The sequence below is a fragment of the Triticum dicoccoides genome, chromosome 7A (genome assembly GCF_002162155.2).
Source record: "Triticum dicoccoides isolate Atlit2015 ecotype Zavitan chromosome 7A, WEW_v2.0, whole genome shotgun sequence".
Classification (NCBI taxonomy): domain Eukaryota; kingdom Viridiplantae; phylum Streptophyta; class Magnoliopsida; order Poales; family Poaceae; genus Triticum; species Triticum dicoccoides.
The window spans coordinates 455,150,272-455,163,308 of NC_041392.1; the positions used below are offsets into that span (position 1 = coordinate 455,150,272).

At 52.0% G+C, this 13,037-nt stretch overlaps 1 protein-coding gene across 1 annotated transcript; it reads left to right on the top strand.

Moving 5' to 3' along the window:
- Nucleotides 1–1,423: 1,423 nt before the first annotated feature.
- On the top strand, nucleotides 1,424–5,297 carry LOC119332312 (serine/threonine protein phosphatase 2A 57 kDa regulatory subunit B' theta isoform-like). The gene is made up of 3 exons (XM_037605495.1): nucleotides 1,424–1,749; nucleotides 1,837–3,109; nucleotides 4,446–5,297. Exons 2-3 carry the CDS (start codon nucleotides 1,907–1,909, stop codon nucleotides 4,794–4,796), a joined length of 1,554 nt encoding a protein of 517 aa, XP_037461392.1. The 5' UTR covers nucleotides 1,424–1,749; nucleotides 1,837–1,906; the 3' UTR covers nucleotides 4,797–5,297.
- The last annotated feature ends 7,740 nt before the right edge of the window (nucleotides 5,298–13,037 follow it).

Below are 13,037 nucleotides of genomic sequence, written 5' to 3' on the forward strand. Positions count from 1 at the left end.
GGAGGATCATTATGTTAAGACACAGAAGGTCATCGTTGCCGGCCGACACCCACATACCTGCAGACGGGATCACAACCACCGACGTCGACCATATCCTTTGCCTCAAACCACTGCATGCAGACCGCATCTCGTCGTGGAAGGCTATCGGAGTGAAGACCTCCCGACCACCACCTTCATCGACTAGTGCATGGGCTTAGCACGATAACTAGTCTAGCGGCGCCGAGGGCAAGAAGGAAAGTTGGAGGGTGCAACGGGATGTGTTTTTCCTATGGGTACATATTGACTACTCTCAAGAAAATCCCTACAAAATGTTCGTCAATTCCCAATGTAACATGTCTATGAGCAAAAGTTGATAAAGTGATTCCTCAAGCTCACAAAGTCCATTATTACTCTCATCTTGAACAAAGCTACAGGTCCATCTTTATCATAATTTGGTGCTTATTTAAGTAAGAAACAATTTGCTAGCCAGACATTACAAAATCATGAAAATCTTACATGCCTCCTTTTGATAGAATTTATATGGGCAACTTGATGAGAATAAATGAATTACATAAGATGTAGATCAACAATTTTAGAAATCTTATTACAACGCTGCATATACATGCACATTCTATTGAAAGAGTGGAGACTATAGTCATGAAGTTGCAAGATTGACAAAATCACCACAAAACCTCGTGGTTGATCTTTAGAAAGATGACACTACAACCACCTACTAGCCATCCAATTATTCTCAAAAGATTTTTTAGTGGACCTACTATTTATATAAAACTACAAGGAAACTAAAAAACTAAATAAACTCGCGCAGAATACTTTGAGCCATCTACTAGGTCCGGGTTAGACCAATGACAAATTGATGTATACTCATTGTACATGAAAATTTGTGTTGACATTCCCTTATGCGTAGGTGGCTAGGGTAAAGTTCTCCTTCCTCCCAAGCTCCACCGATCAGTATACCCCCCACCCCCACCCCGCGCGCGCATGTCGCTCCAGTGATTGGTGGCGGGGAAGAGAATCATGGTGCCTCGGCTTATTCCTCATAGGGGCGATGCTTGGACGGATGGTAGCTCTTCATCTTCAAGTAGGTCGGGTTTCGATCCTTCTCGAATTCATGTGTGAGGACGGAATTGACGGAGTTCTGACGTAGATTCATGTCGTCTTCTTCGGCGATGAGGTTAGGGGTTCTCGCCGTGCGTGCACAACTGCCAGATCCAGTGAATTTTTATAATAGACGTGAATCTTTCTGAGAAAAAAATTGAAAAATTATGGTTTTTTTTTCATTTTAAGGGCAGATGGAAAACTGTGTTGAGCTGGGTGCAACACGAAATGTGCACCAGAATATTTACCAGCCACCGAACGAAGCTTTACCCGTGTTGGATTTGGTCCAAAATGAAGGAAACGGTTTTTCTCCTCTAATAATGTTCTGTTCCAATCTGGCTTTGGCTCCGCCCACCCACTGCCCTCCCTCCTCCTCCTCCTCCCACTGTTCCCCCTAGAAGCGACCCGAACGAACCCGACCGGCGAGGCCTCCACCACGTATTCCCCACAGATTTCTGCAGGAATCCATCCAATTTGCGCCCTCTCCTTTCCGCCGGTCCAATTCGCCTGCAAGTTTTGGGGGGAAACAGCGATTTTCTCGCCTTTCGCTTTACCCCCTTTCCCTTTTGACCCCGCGCGGTTCTTCTTTTTACGGGTGCCGCCGATCGGAAAGGCGCGGTCTTCTTCGTGGATTTCGGCTCCGGATTTGATCTGGTAGGGTTCGGTTGTACTCTTTATCATTCTCGCGCGATGCGTGGATTTCCTTCTTTCGATGTTCCTTACGGTGTTTGATTTGATCAGGTTGATGAATGATGGATTTGCGGGACTTCTTTAGCGCGGTTTGATCGGGGGCTTGTTCGGCCAATCCGTTATGATTAAGCAAATCCTGGGCAGGTTACCCAAGAAGCCGGCCAAGTCCGGGGAGAAGGATTTCGCCGGAGCCGGCTCGTCGTCCCTGTCAAGCCCCACGGCGGATGCAAGAACCACCACAGATTTGACCATGTCTAGTAGGATTGGCAATCCGAACAATTATGTCACGAATCCTGGGCAGAGTTACAGCAACAGGAACGCTGGTGTTGGTGCGGGTGCCAGCAATGGTTTCATGGCCCCGCCTGTGTATGAGCCGCTCCCGAGCTTCCGGGAGGTGCCGCCTTCCGAGAAACCTGCCCTGTTCCTCAGGAAGCTCTCCATGTGTTGCGTGGTCTTCGACTTCTCGGACCCCACCAAGGACGTGAAAGAGAAGGAGGTCAAGAGGCAAACATTGCTTGAGCTGGTGGATTATGTCACCTCTGCCACCGGGAAATTCCCAGAGTCTGTCGTGCAAGAGGTCGTCAACATGGTATCCACAAACTTGTTCCGGGGCCCCAACCCCGCCCCAAAGGAGAACAAGGTAATCGAGTCATTTGATTTGGAGGAGGAAGAGCCTGTCATGGACCCGGCATGGCCTCACCTGCAGATTGTCTTCGAACTGTTCTTAAGATTTGTTCAGTCTCCAGAGACAGATGCTAAGATGGCCAAGAGATATGTTGATCAGGGTTTCATTCTCAGGCTGCTAGATCTCTTCGACTCAGAGGATCCTAGGGAAAGGGAGTATTTGAAGACAATACTTCACAGGATATATGGGAAGTTCATGGTGCACCGTCCATTCATCAGGAAGGCAATTAACAATATATTCTACAGGTTTATATTTGAGACAGCAAAGCATTATGGGATTGCAGAGCTGTTAGAGATTCTGGGCAGTATAATCAATGGTTTTGCTTTGCCTCTCAAGGAAGAGCATAAATCGTTTCTAGTCCGCGCGCTGATTCCACTCCACAAACCAAAATGTGTTAGCATGTATCATCAGCAACTGTCATACTGTGTCACTCAGTTCGTTGAGAAAGATTGCAAGCTTGCTGATACCGTTATAAGGGGTCTACTTAAGTATTGGCCAATCACAAATAGCTCAAAGGAGGTGATGTTTTTGGGTGAGTTAGAGGAAGTATTGGAAGCTACTCAGTCAGCAGAATTCCAGAGATGTATGGTGCCACTTTTCCGACAGATTGCCCGCTGTTTAAATAGCTCTCACTTTCAGGTAAAATGGAATTGCAGAGTGCCAACCAAACCATACACATATGATACATGTTAATAGCTCATGGAAGTTCTCGTCCTTAAAACTGTTATTAGTTTTGCGATAGTCTTTGCTCGTAGCATGATTTTCTAGAACTTATTAATGCAAGTGAACTAACATCTCGCAAACAATAGGTATATAGTGCGTACTAGTCCTGTTCATGTTGAAATATGAATAGTCATGTTAGCCGTTTCCTGGTAATTTTAATTACTTAATCATTAATTCCTTGCAAATAGGATCGATTTAAGCTGCTGATTTTAACTTGGCCATGAATAATAGCTGTTGTTTTGCTACTTCAAATTTATCTAAGCCTTGAAATTATCAAGAGCTATCTTTACCTGGGGAGGTCGAGGTTGAATAATGGTTCTGTTGGTGAGAAAAATATTGCAAGAGTTCAGGTTTGCTGAAGCAATCCATGCCATGCCTGCCTTATGAACATCGGTACCAAAAATGTGTCATACCTATGTTATTGGGAAGCTTAGCGAACTTGGTTATATACCCTGCTATGCAACTGTGACCGACAAATATTGAATCTAGATAAGTTCTGCTTTATATTAACAACTAACTCTGCCATATTGAATTATCATTTATGTGTGTTTATCATTTTAGTAACACTACAAGCATTAAATCATTTTCAGATCGGATGCACCTATGCGTAACAGAACCTAGATGTGCTTAGTTCCACAGCTTTCTAGTGTATTTCCTAGAGATATGATCAGTTTTACTTGTCAGTTATCTCTGTTTGCTACTTCACCGGCGTAGAGCAGTCAAAACTGTATGGTCCCTTATATATATATGGTGAAGCGCCCTGATCCAATTTTGTTATGGGTGCGACAGCAGAAGAAACTGCCCTGATCCAATTTTCCTGCTTTGAGAATTGCCGTTAAGTACATATCTGTGTTTATTCTATCCTTTGATCACTAAGTTAGCATTCTGAGCACCTGGGATTTAACTATTATGTACAAACTTTGTTAATTCTGCATTCATAAACAAGCTGATTTTCCTCTGTTCCCAACGCAATACATCCTTGAATTACCATACCTACTGTTCACCTTCTGTTGACGCCTGAAAGGTAGACTTCTTTATTATTATTTGGTTGTTTAGTGTGTGTGTGTGTGGGTCATTGTATGCATTTTCAGGTGGCATTCAAGAATAAAAGTCTGTGCTTAGTATTTTACCTAATGATACGAAATGCAGTGATATTCCAGCAGTAGGATGAATCAAGCTATGCGCCCTATTGTCCCCGTGCTACTTATTTACTATGTGGTAATGATGCATCTACTCCTCTTATGTTTTGCAGGTGGCAGAGAGAGCTCTGTTTCTGTGGAACAACGATCATATTGAGGGTTTAATCAAACAAAACAGCAAGGTGTTACTGCCCATAATCCTTCCTTCGTTAGAACGAAATACAAAAGGTCATTGGAATCAGGCAGTGCAAAGCTTGAGTCTTAATGTTCGCAAAATATTCTTGGACCATGACCCTGTACTCTTTGAGGGGTGCCTGAAGAAGTTTCAGGACGATGAAGCTCAAGAAGATGTGATGCGATCAAAACGTGATGCCACATGGAAGCGCCTAGAGGAAATTGCCTCGTCAAATCCACAAGCAGGGAGGCCACAGGCAATAGCTCATCAGCAGAGTTCTTCTACCTAACCTCCTGGCTGACTTGCATATGAGCCGCTCTTTCTCAGGATCAAGTTGAATCGCTGACATGAATGCTCATGGACGACTGCTTGCCACTTGGTACTTGTTCCTAAACATCTTACAGGCTGACATGTACATACAACCTAGATGATGGACCGTGAAGCTTTAGCGCTGCTCTTGTGTTCTGTCGGTTGCGAGATCAAGGATTCAGTTTTCATCATCGAGGGGTGAAGTAAAGGAGGCAAATTACCTGTCCTGGCTTATATAAGGTGTATGTGCTGCAACAGGTCCAGTGTGCTGCCTGCAGCTCAAGGAATAGGTCGAGTGGCACTCGCACTAGCTTGCCGGTGCTGATTTTGCTGAACTGTAATGCGTTATGTATGAACAACTTCTAGTCTTTTGTCTTTGTAATATGCACTGGTGTACATTTGTTTGCTTCAGTGGATGTATACACAAATCTGGAAGCAGGCAAAGGTTTTCTTTACTTACCAAAAATCAGCTTGTAGTAAATGGTTTGCATTATGAGATCATCCTTGGATGAAATGCATTGAAATATATCATAAAAATAACCAAATAAGTCACGTATAGCTTATCAAATTAATCAAATGTATGTTGTAAAAATTTGTCGCAGTTTGATAAAAATGAAAATGACAAATGTCATGATGCTGATGACCAAAGACCAAAGGAATTCAATTCCGGTTCACCTATAGCTCAACTGAAGATGTTGAGGATTTCATCATGGACAGTTGAAGACGAGATATTGGAGGAAACCAAACCTTGTGCCATTGTATTATAGCTGAAGATTTGGTTCCATCCAAATCTCACATTCAGCTTCCAAGGTTAGGTTCTTCAGACAAGAAGTTCAGAGGTTTTCAGATCCAACTATCGCTTCTTGTAGCTAACATTCAGTGTATTGTCTGACATATGAACATAAGATATTGGAGGAAACCAAATCTTGTCACACCCGGCAGCAAGATTTGGTCCCATCCAACACTCAAATTCATCTGCCAAAATTCTCCAAGGTGTGATGGCCCTGGCCAGAGAGCTCTGAAGATAAGATGTTGGAGAAAACTGAACTCGTGAAGAAACATGGAAGGAGAGTTCAGTTTCCTACAACTCTTACTTTCAGAGCTAGCTAAATACAGTAAAATCATATGCTTTGGCCTGAGCATTGCAGACTCGCGGCTGGGCCTTTTATAGGCATTTCAGATCAACATCGAGCTCCTGCTCCGATCCGTTCTTTCGTGTTCTCCAGCACGAGCTGTGCATGCTCTGCAAACGGTTCCTGAAAAGCGGTTCTGCTTTCCAACAAACTCTGACCAGGATGATCGATCCTGTGCTTGATATATGCTCTTGCATTTCAGATACCTGCAAAACAGAAACTTCATGAATCAAGTATGCTGAATTATGAGTGCTTACTTGATATATTACTAAAACACAGACAGATGTTGAGTTACCACCACAGCACCATCTGATCTGATGCCCTATTAAAACACACAGGGAACGCAGGACAGATAATCCTTTCCTTTTTTGAAAGAAACAGGGCAGATAGTCCTATTGCATGCACGGCGAGCAAGTGATCCTAGGATGTGTTTGGTTCCTGTCACCAAGTGGAACGGCACGGGTCCATTCCGTTCCTATAGCCCATTCTTGTGTTTGGTTGATCTGAGGAGCCAGAACCCACTCGTTCCTAAAATGGCATATTCGCTGTTTATGCCGTTCCCCGCGGTCTCTCCAAATCGAGCGGACCACGCAGAACCGCTTCTCTTCCTTCCGCGACTGCATCTCGTGTTCCCTCTTTCCCTTCCTCGCGCGACCTCTCGGGTAGCCGCCGCCGTCGGAAGCACACGCCGCCGCCGCCGCCGGGAGCACGCGCCCCCTCGTACAGACCGCCCCGCTGCAGGGCCCGATTTCGACGCCCTGCATGCCCCCGTCAATGAGCTTCCAAGGCGGCCGTGAAGGCCATATAGGTCGCCGTGAATTAGCTCGGGTCCGCGCGGGTGACGGCGAACTGCGTCGCGCCAGGCCCCATGCCGGGAAGCTCTATGCCGCCGCGCTTGACGGAGTAGCTGCTCCCAGCGCTGGCCGTTGACCGCGCCTGAACATGCTTGGATCTTGTGCAGGGTGGCTGTTGTTGAACTCTGCGATTTGAGTCTGATTCGTTTCTTTCCTGGTTCTGTTCTGCAATCTACTGCATGCGTGGATGGATGAACTCACGCTCCTTCAGTTCTCTGCGATTTGTTTCTGGCAAAGCGTGCTCAAGCCTTTTTTTTTTGTTTGAGATGGAGCGTGCTCAAGCCTTTGTTGTATGGATGGATTGATAGATGGCCATTTTATTCAGCAATTTTGTTTCACTGAACAAATTCATCTCATTCCATCCCTTAAACCAAACATCAAAATATAACCATTCCATTCCTTTGAATTGCCTTTACTAAACACAGAGATAGAACCGACCCATTCTAATAGAACGGAACCATGACATTTCATTACACTACGTCCGACCAAACACACCATTAATCTTTCTCATTTATCATATGCTGCCACAGAGTTCAGACTAGGTGAGGTGAAGAAATTTTGAGCCCTGCAACCCATGTGTCTTACTCGTACATTGTACTAGTACAAGGGAAAAAGTAAGCAAGTTGCAGGAACATCTCAGTACAGTCAATAAAGTACCATTGCTAGGACAATTAAGTATTTATCTTTTAATAATAGCCTTTTGGCATGGAATCGTTCAACATTGGCTGGCTTTGGTTGCGGGTTTTCAGGGTTGGCAAGATCATACTAGTACTAGTACTACTACTACTAAACGTTGTTAATGAGAGCCCTTAACCATGCCCCCCAACAAGGGCTAAAGCAGAGTTTTAATATGGTGACCCTTTTCAGGACCACATTTTACTTGCTTTGCCCCCCCTTTTTTTGGCAAGATCATACTAGTAGCTGGGCCTTCTTGCTTTATATATTCCTCATCATGCTCTGATGCACAATACTAGTATAACTTTCATAATACAAACATTCAAGAATCTGCATATGTATATTCCTTTTTATTTTTCAGCAAAGTACTCCCTCCATCCGGAATTAAGTATCGCTGAAAATGAGTGGATCTAGACGTGTTTAAAGCATCTTCAATAGATAATGTAGATGTAAAAATAACAGGTTTTTACATCACCAAAGACACAAAAACGCTGTTTCAACAGATGATGTAGATGCAAAAGAAAAAGATTACTAGAGATTTGCTCCTGATATAAAATAGGTGTCGGGTGGTAGGTGCGACATATGCCAACGGGTGGCTTATCATTGTGGGAGCCAGTAAGACGTCGCCGGTGCTTGGAAGCGGGATGAGGCGAAGACATGTACGCCGGCGAATCTTACCCAGCTTCGGGGCTCTCCGTGGAGATAATACCCCTACTGCTGCTCTGCGGGGTCTCCACATGATCACTAGATGAACAAGTGGCTACACGATGCTCCTTGAGCTGTTTGGCGAGAGGAGGAAAAAGGGCTCTGCCTGCTCTCTTCTCCTCCCTATGTGGTGTTTAAAACTAGCTGGGATCAACCCTTTGCATGGGTGTCCCGGGGGGTTTATATAGGCCTACCCCCCGGGGACACAATGGTAATCCGGCTGGGTGTGGGGCCCAGCCGTCTGTGTCTACACTCGCAGGCTTCTGCCCCGGCTGCTGGGGCCCGCCGGCTGGTGGGTCCCGCCGGCTGCCGGCTCCTTGGTCGACAGGCAGGCCCCACTGTCCAGGGCCTTGTCGGCGGCTGGTTACTGCTGCTCAATCCTGGTGACGAAGGCTTCGCCGAGTTGCCCCCTTCGAGAGGGTGGCAAACCGGCTGTGGAGAGACGGCTCTGTCTTGGGCCGACTGGGGGAGGCCGGGCCGCCTTCGGGTGTCTCTCTGCCTGAAGGGGCCCGCCGCCCGTGGGCCACTCTGGCGGCCCATCGTGGATGACATCAGGGTCATCGTGGCAACAGTGCCGCGCCGGACGGGCCATGGCCTCCCGTACGGCGCACTGTGCCAGGCGAGCTCCGGGATTCGGGGGTGGCAAGCTTTACTGTAGTCACGCCCCGTCACATCGTTGTTATGTGGGTGCAGACTTCGAGGGTACGATCTTGACCGCTTTATGGGAGCCGGCTTCTTGGAGTCGGCCTTCTTGGAGCCGGCTCCTCGGAGCCGGCCCTCCCGCGACTTTTTTCATGAAGGCTGAAGTCGGGCCGCCTTTCGATAGTCGGCCTGGGAAACAGCCGGCGAGGGGAAGGCGGCCCCATGTCTTGGATTCTTGAGGGCCGGATGGGCTCGTAATAATTTTTTCAGAAGGGCCAGGGGGAGCCGGCTTGGCTACCCGTGGTTATTTCCTCCGACAGTAGTCCCCGAAGCTGGCGAGCTTCGAGACTGACAAAGGGACGAGAAGCTCGGTCAGCTTCCTACCCTGAGGGGCCGGTTGTGCTTGTGTGCGCCGTCTTCGGAAAGCCCCGTTTCTCGTAGGCTGGAGCGCGGTCGACCTGCGAGCTAACCGCAGGCCATCCTGCGGGCCACGTTGCAAGGAAATCCTGCCGGTGCACGCGCGCGACGGGATGCCGCCGCAGGCTCGGGCCCACCATTCCTAGGCCTCGGCCCGAGCGCGGATCTTCTGCGGCCCACGCGGACCGCTCACCTTCCCGCGACGATTTTATTACGTCTTCAGGGCGCAATAATCGCGGGACGTGGGGGAGTGGGCGCAGTTGATCCCCACGTTCCCCCACGCCACGCCTCCTCGGCTCCGCCGCGCCGGTCCATAAGTAGGGGGAGGAGAGGGAGCGGCAGAGGCTCGCACACTCTCCCTCGCTCCGCCCCTCCTCGCCTTCCTTCTTCTTTCCGCCGCTGCTGCCACCCATTGTTGCGCCGTTCCGCCGTCGCATCGTCTTGCTCCTCGCCGCGTTGCTCCCATGGCGCTCTCAAGCTCGTGGGATGGATCTAACGTCCATGAAGACCACGTCGAGTTCCTCCGCCGGACACGGCGCCTGCCGGGCGAGAACTTCGTGCGGGTTCGTCAAGCGCCGGCGAGGGAGATTTCGCCGGCACCGGAGGAGGGCGAGCGGGTGATCTTCCGCTCGCACTGCCTGCGCGGCTTCGGCCTTCCTGCGAGCGGATTCCTTCGAGCCTTCCTCGAATTCTACCACCTCCAGCCACATCACCTCACGCCCAACGCGGTGATGCTGCTGTCGGCCTTCGTCACCCTGTGCGAGGGCTTCCTCGGGGTCCTCCCCACGCTCGAGCTCTGGGGGGAATTCTTCCAGAGCAAGCTCGGCACCGTTGTCGCGGGCGTGCCCGCCCCCTGTGGAGCCTATATTGCCATGAGGCAGACGGGCGAGAACAACCCGTTCCCGCCCATCCCGCTGATCCAGTTGGTGAAACTCTGGCAGAAGTCTTACTTTTACGTGAAGAACGTCGCCCAGCAAGGCGACTACGTCAACCTGCCGGCTTATGTAGCCGGCCCACCGGCTGGGAGGCGACCTTCATGGAGCTACCGGGCCAGGTCGTTGTCTCAGGCCGGGAACGCAGCCGTCTCCCGGCTTCGGGTGATGATCCAGTCGGAGGGCCTGACCGGAGCCGACTTGGTGGCCGCCTTCATGGAGCGTCGAGTACTTCCTCTCCAAGGCCGGCCTCACATGATTTGTCAGATGAGCGGCCGCTTCGACCCATGCCGGCTGAGCACCAGGGAGATGCCTCATGCAGAGGTGTCTTACATGGTGAACTACATCTCCAACTGCAAGCTCGCCGAGGATTGGCGATATGGCAAGGAGCCATATTCCCGCGCCAACCCTTCGCCTGCCGTAAGTTTTTCCTTCCTTTCTTCCTTTGGTAGCCGGCCTCATGATAGCCGGCCTCTGATCAGTTGGTTTGCCCTTAGCAGAACCCTCTTCTTCCGCCGACGACCGGGGCCGCAGGGGTAGAGCGTCAGCTCCTCCCCGACCGCACGGTGGACGACACCGACGATCCGGACTTGGGAGCGGCCGCCATGGAAGATGCCATCGTGGGGGAAAGTGACGAGGTCGGAGGCGCGGGGCTCGAGGCCGGCTTCGAGGACTGGCCGGACGATGTCGAGGTCGAAGTCGCCCCGCGTCGCCAGCCGGCGCTTGATCATCAAGGTGCGGGCTCGTCCGCCGCGCCGGCTGCCTGCGGCGGCGCGCAGAAGCGCCAGACCGCGTCGATCCTCTTCGGCAGCCGGCCGAAGAAATCCAAGGCTCCCACGGCGGCGACCAAGTGGGATGAGGCGGCCGCGAAGGCGGCCCGCTTCTGCAAGGCGGTAAAACAACCGCAGGCGATCTCGGCGTAAGTCGTCGAATGCCTTGTATATATAGTTTTTGTTATCCCTTTCGACCGAAACTCTTCTAAACCTTTCTTGACTCGCCGGACAGGGCACCGCTTTCCCTTGAGCGGGGTCCCGGCGGCTCCGTAGTCGGGCCGACTGGAGGGTCTTCAGGCTCCCGCCGCGTGGATCCCCGCGCCGACCTTAGGGAGGCCACGGAGCGGAACGCACGGGAGGCGCGGGAGGAGCGGGAGGCGGCGGAGCGAAGGACCGCCCAGGCGGCGAAGGAGCAGGCCGAGGCGGCAGCCAAGGCCCGGGCGGAGGCGGCAGCCACGGAGATGGAGGCGGAGGCCTCGCACAACCGGCCTCCGCTGCTCGTCGTTCCCCTCCGCACCGTGGCCCCCGGCATCCCAGTGCCCCCGTCGGAGGAGGTCGACCAAGACCCGCCGGTGATGGAGAGGAAGGAGGGCTCCGTGATCTTCGTGGAGGGGGCGCCGCAGGCAGCGCCGACCGGAGCGGGCCAAGGCGGCCAATCGGCTGCGGTGCCAGAGCAGCCGACCGGGGGCAAGCCGGAGGCAGGGGCCGGCCTCGAGGTGCAGCCAGCATTGCGCCGGCGCGCAAGGGGTGGCGCCTCCGCGCCGGAACCGCACCAAACTGTGGGGGCCGGCCAGACGGCGGAGGCCCTGGAGGCGGCCAGCACCAGCGCGTCCGAGTGGACCCCCAGCGGGGGGACGGGCAAGCTAAACGCGGCGGCCCAGGAGGTCCGGAGCCGGCTTCAAGCTTAGACCGCCTCGCTGCAGCGATACACCCAAGAGTTCCTTGCGACGCGGACCGTCATCCGGGTGAGTCTTCTGTCCTGGGTTGTTTTGTTCTTTGATTTCTTCCGTGGGGGCGCGTCAGCGCACCCACTGGGTGTAGTCCCCGAGATTCGGGCCGACTGCTGAGCAGTTGGGTCGGATCTTCCTTGACGATTATCTTATTCTCGCCTCCTGTCTGATCTTCCAGGAGTATCATAACCTCCGCGCTGCCGCCTTCAACTCCCAGGCTCAGGAGCTGGGTCGGAGAACCGAGGATCTGACCAGCAGCCGGAGTGCGTGCTTTGTTTCGTTCATCTCCTGTGGGGGCGCATCAGCGCACCCACTGGGTGTAGTCCCCGAGATTCGGGCCGACTGCTGAGCAGCCGGGTCGGATCTTCCTTGACGACTTCTTCCTTATTAATTTTTCCTGTCTTCATGCTTGCAGGAGCCAATGCCGACTTGAGGGAGCAGCTCAGCGGGGCCCAGGCCGCCCTTCGCGCCAAGGAAGCCGAGTACAGCGCCTTGGTCCTGGAGCGTGACCGCCTGGCCAAGAAGTTGGCCGACCAGGAGGAGAGCCACAAGGCGGCTCTGAAGGAAGCTCAGGACAGCGAGAACGCCCTGAGGGCCGAGTTCGAGACCGAAGCGGCGGGCTGGGCTGAGGCGAAGCAGGCATTGAGCGAGGGCTTCGGTCGTATCGAGGATCTGATCGATGGTAAGCCACCTTCTTCACTCCTTGTTTGCCCCTTGATCCCTAATTTCTATTCCGACTTGTGTTGCTTTTTGTTCTCTGTGCAGATTACTTTCCCGGCTACTCTGTCTTCGCCGCCCAAACCATCGAGGCCCACCATGAGGCGCGCCGGCAGGCGGGGGCTGAAATCGCGCCGGGCGCGAGCCGGACGCTCGAGGAGCAACTCTTGGCGGTCCAAGCCCGGCTGCAGCCGGCTCATCGTATGCTCCGCCACCTCCAGCGCGCCGGGGCGTAGGTGTTGGCCGCCCTCTGGCCAAGCAAGACGATTCCCCGTACCCCGAGTCGGACTGCCGACTGGCTGGAGGTTGCGGTTGGCCGCTTTGAGGCCTGGAAGGCATCGGCAGCCCGGCTTGGAGCTGGGCGGGCGCTGGAGTTCGTCCGAGCCTGGTATCCGGGGCTGAACCTGGACCAACTACGCACCT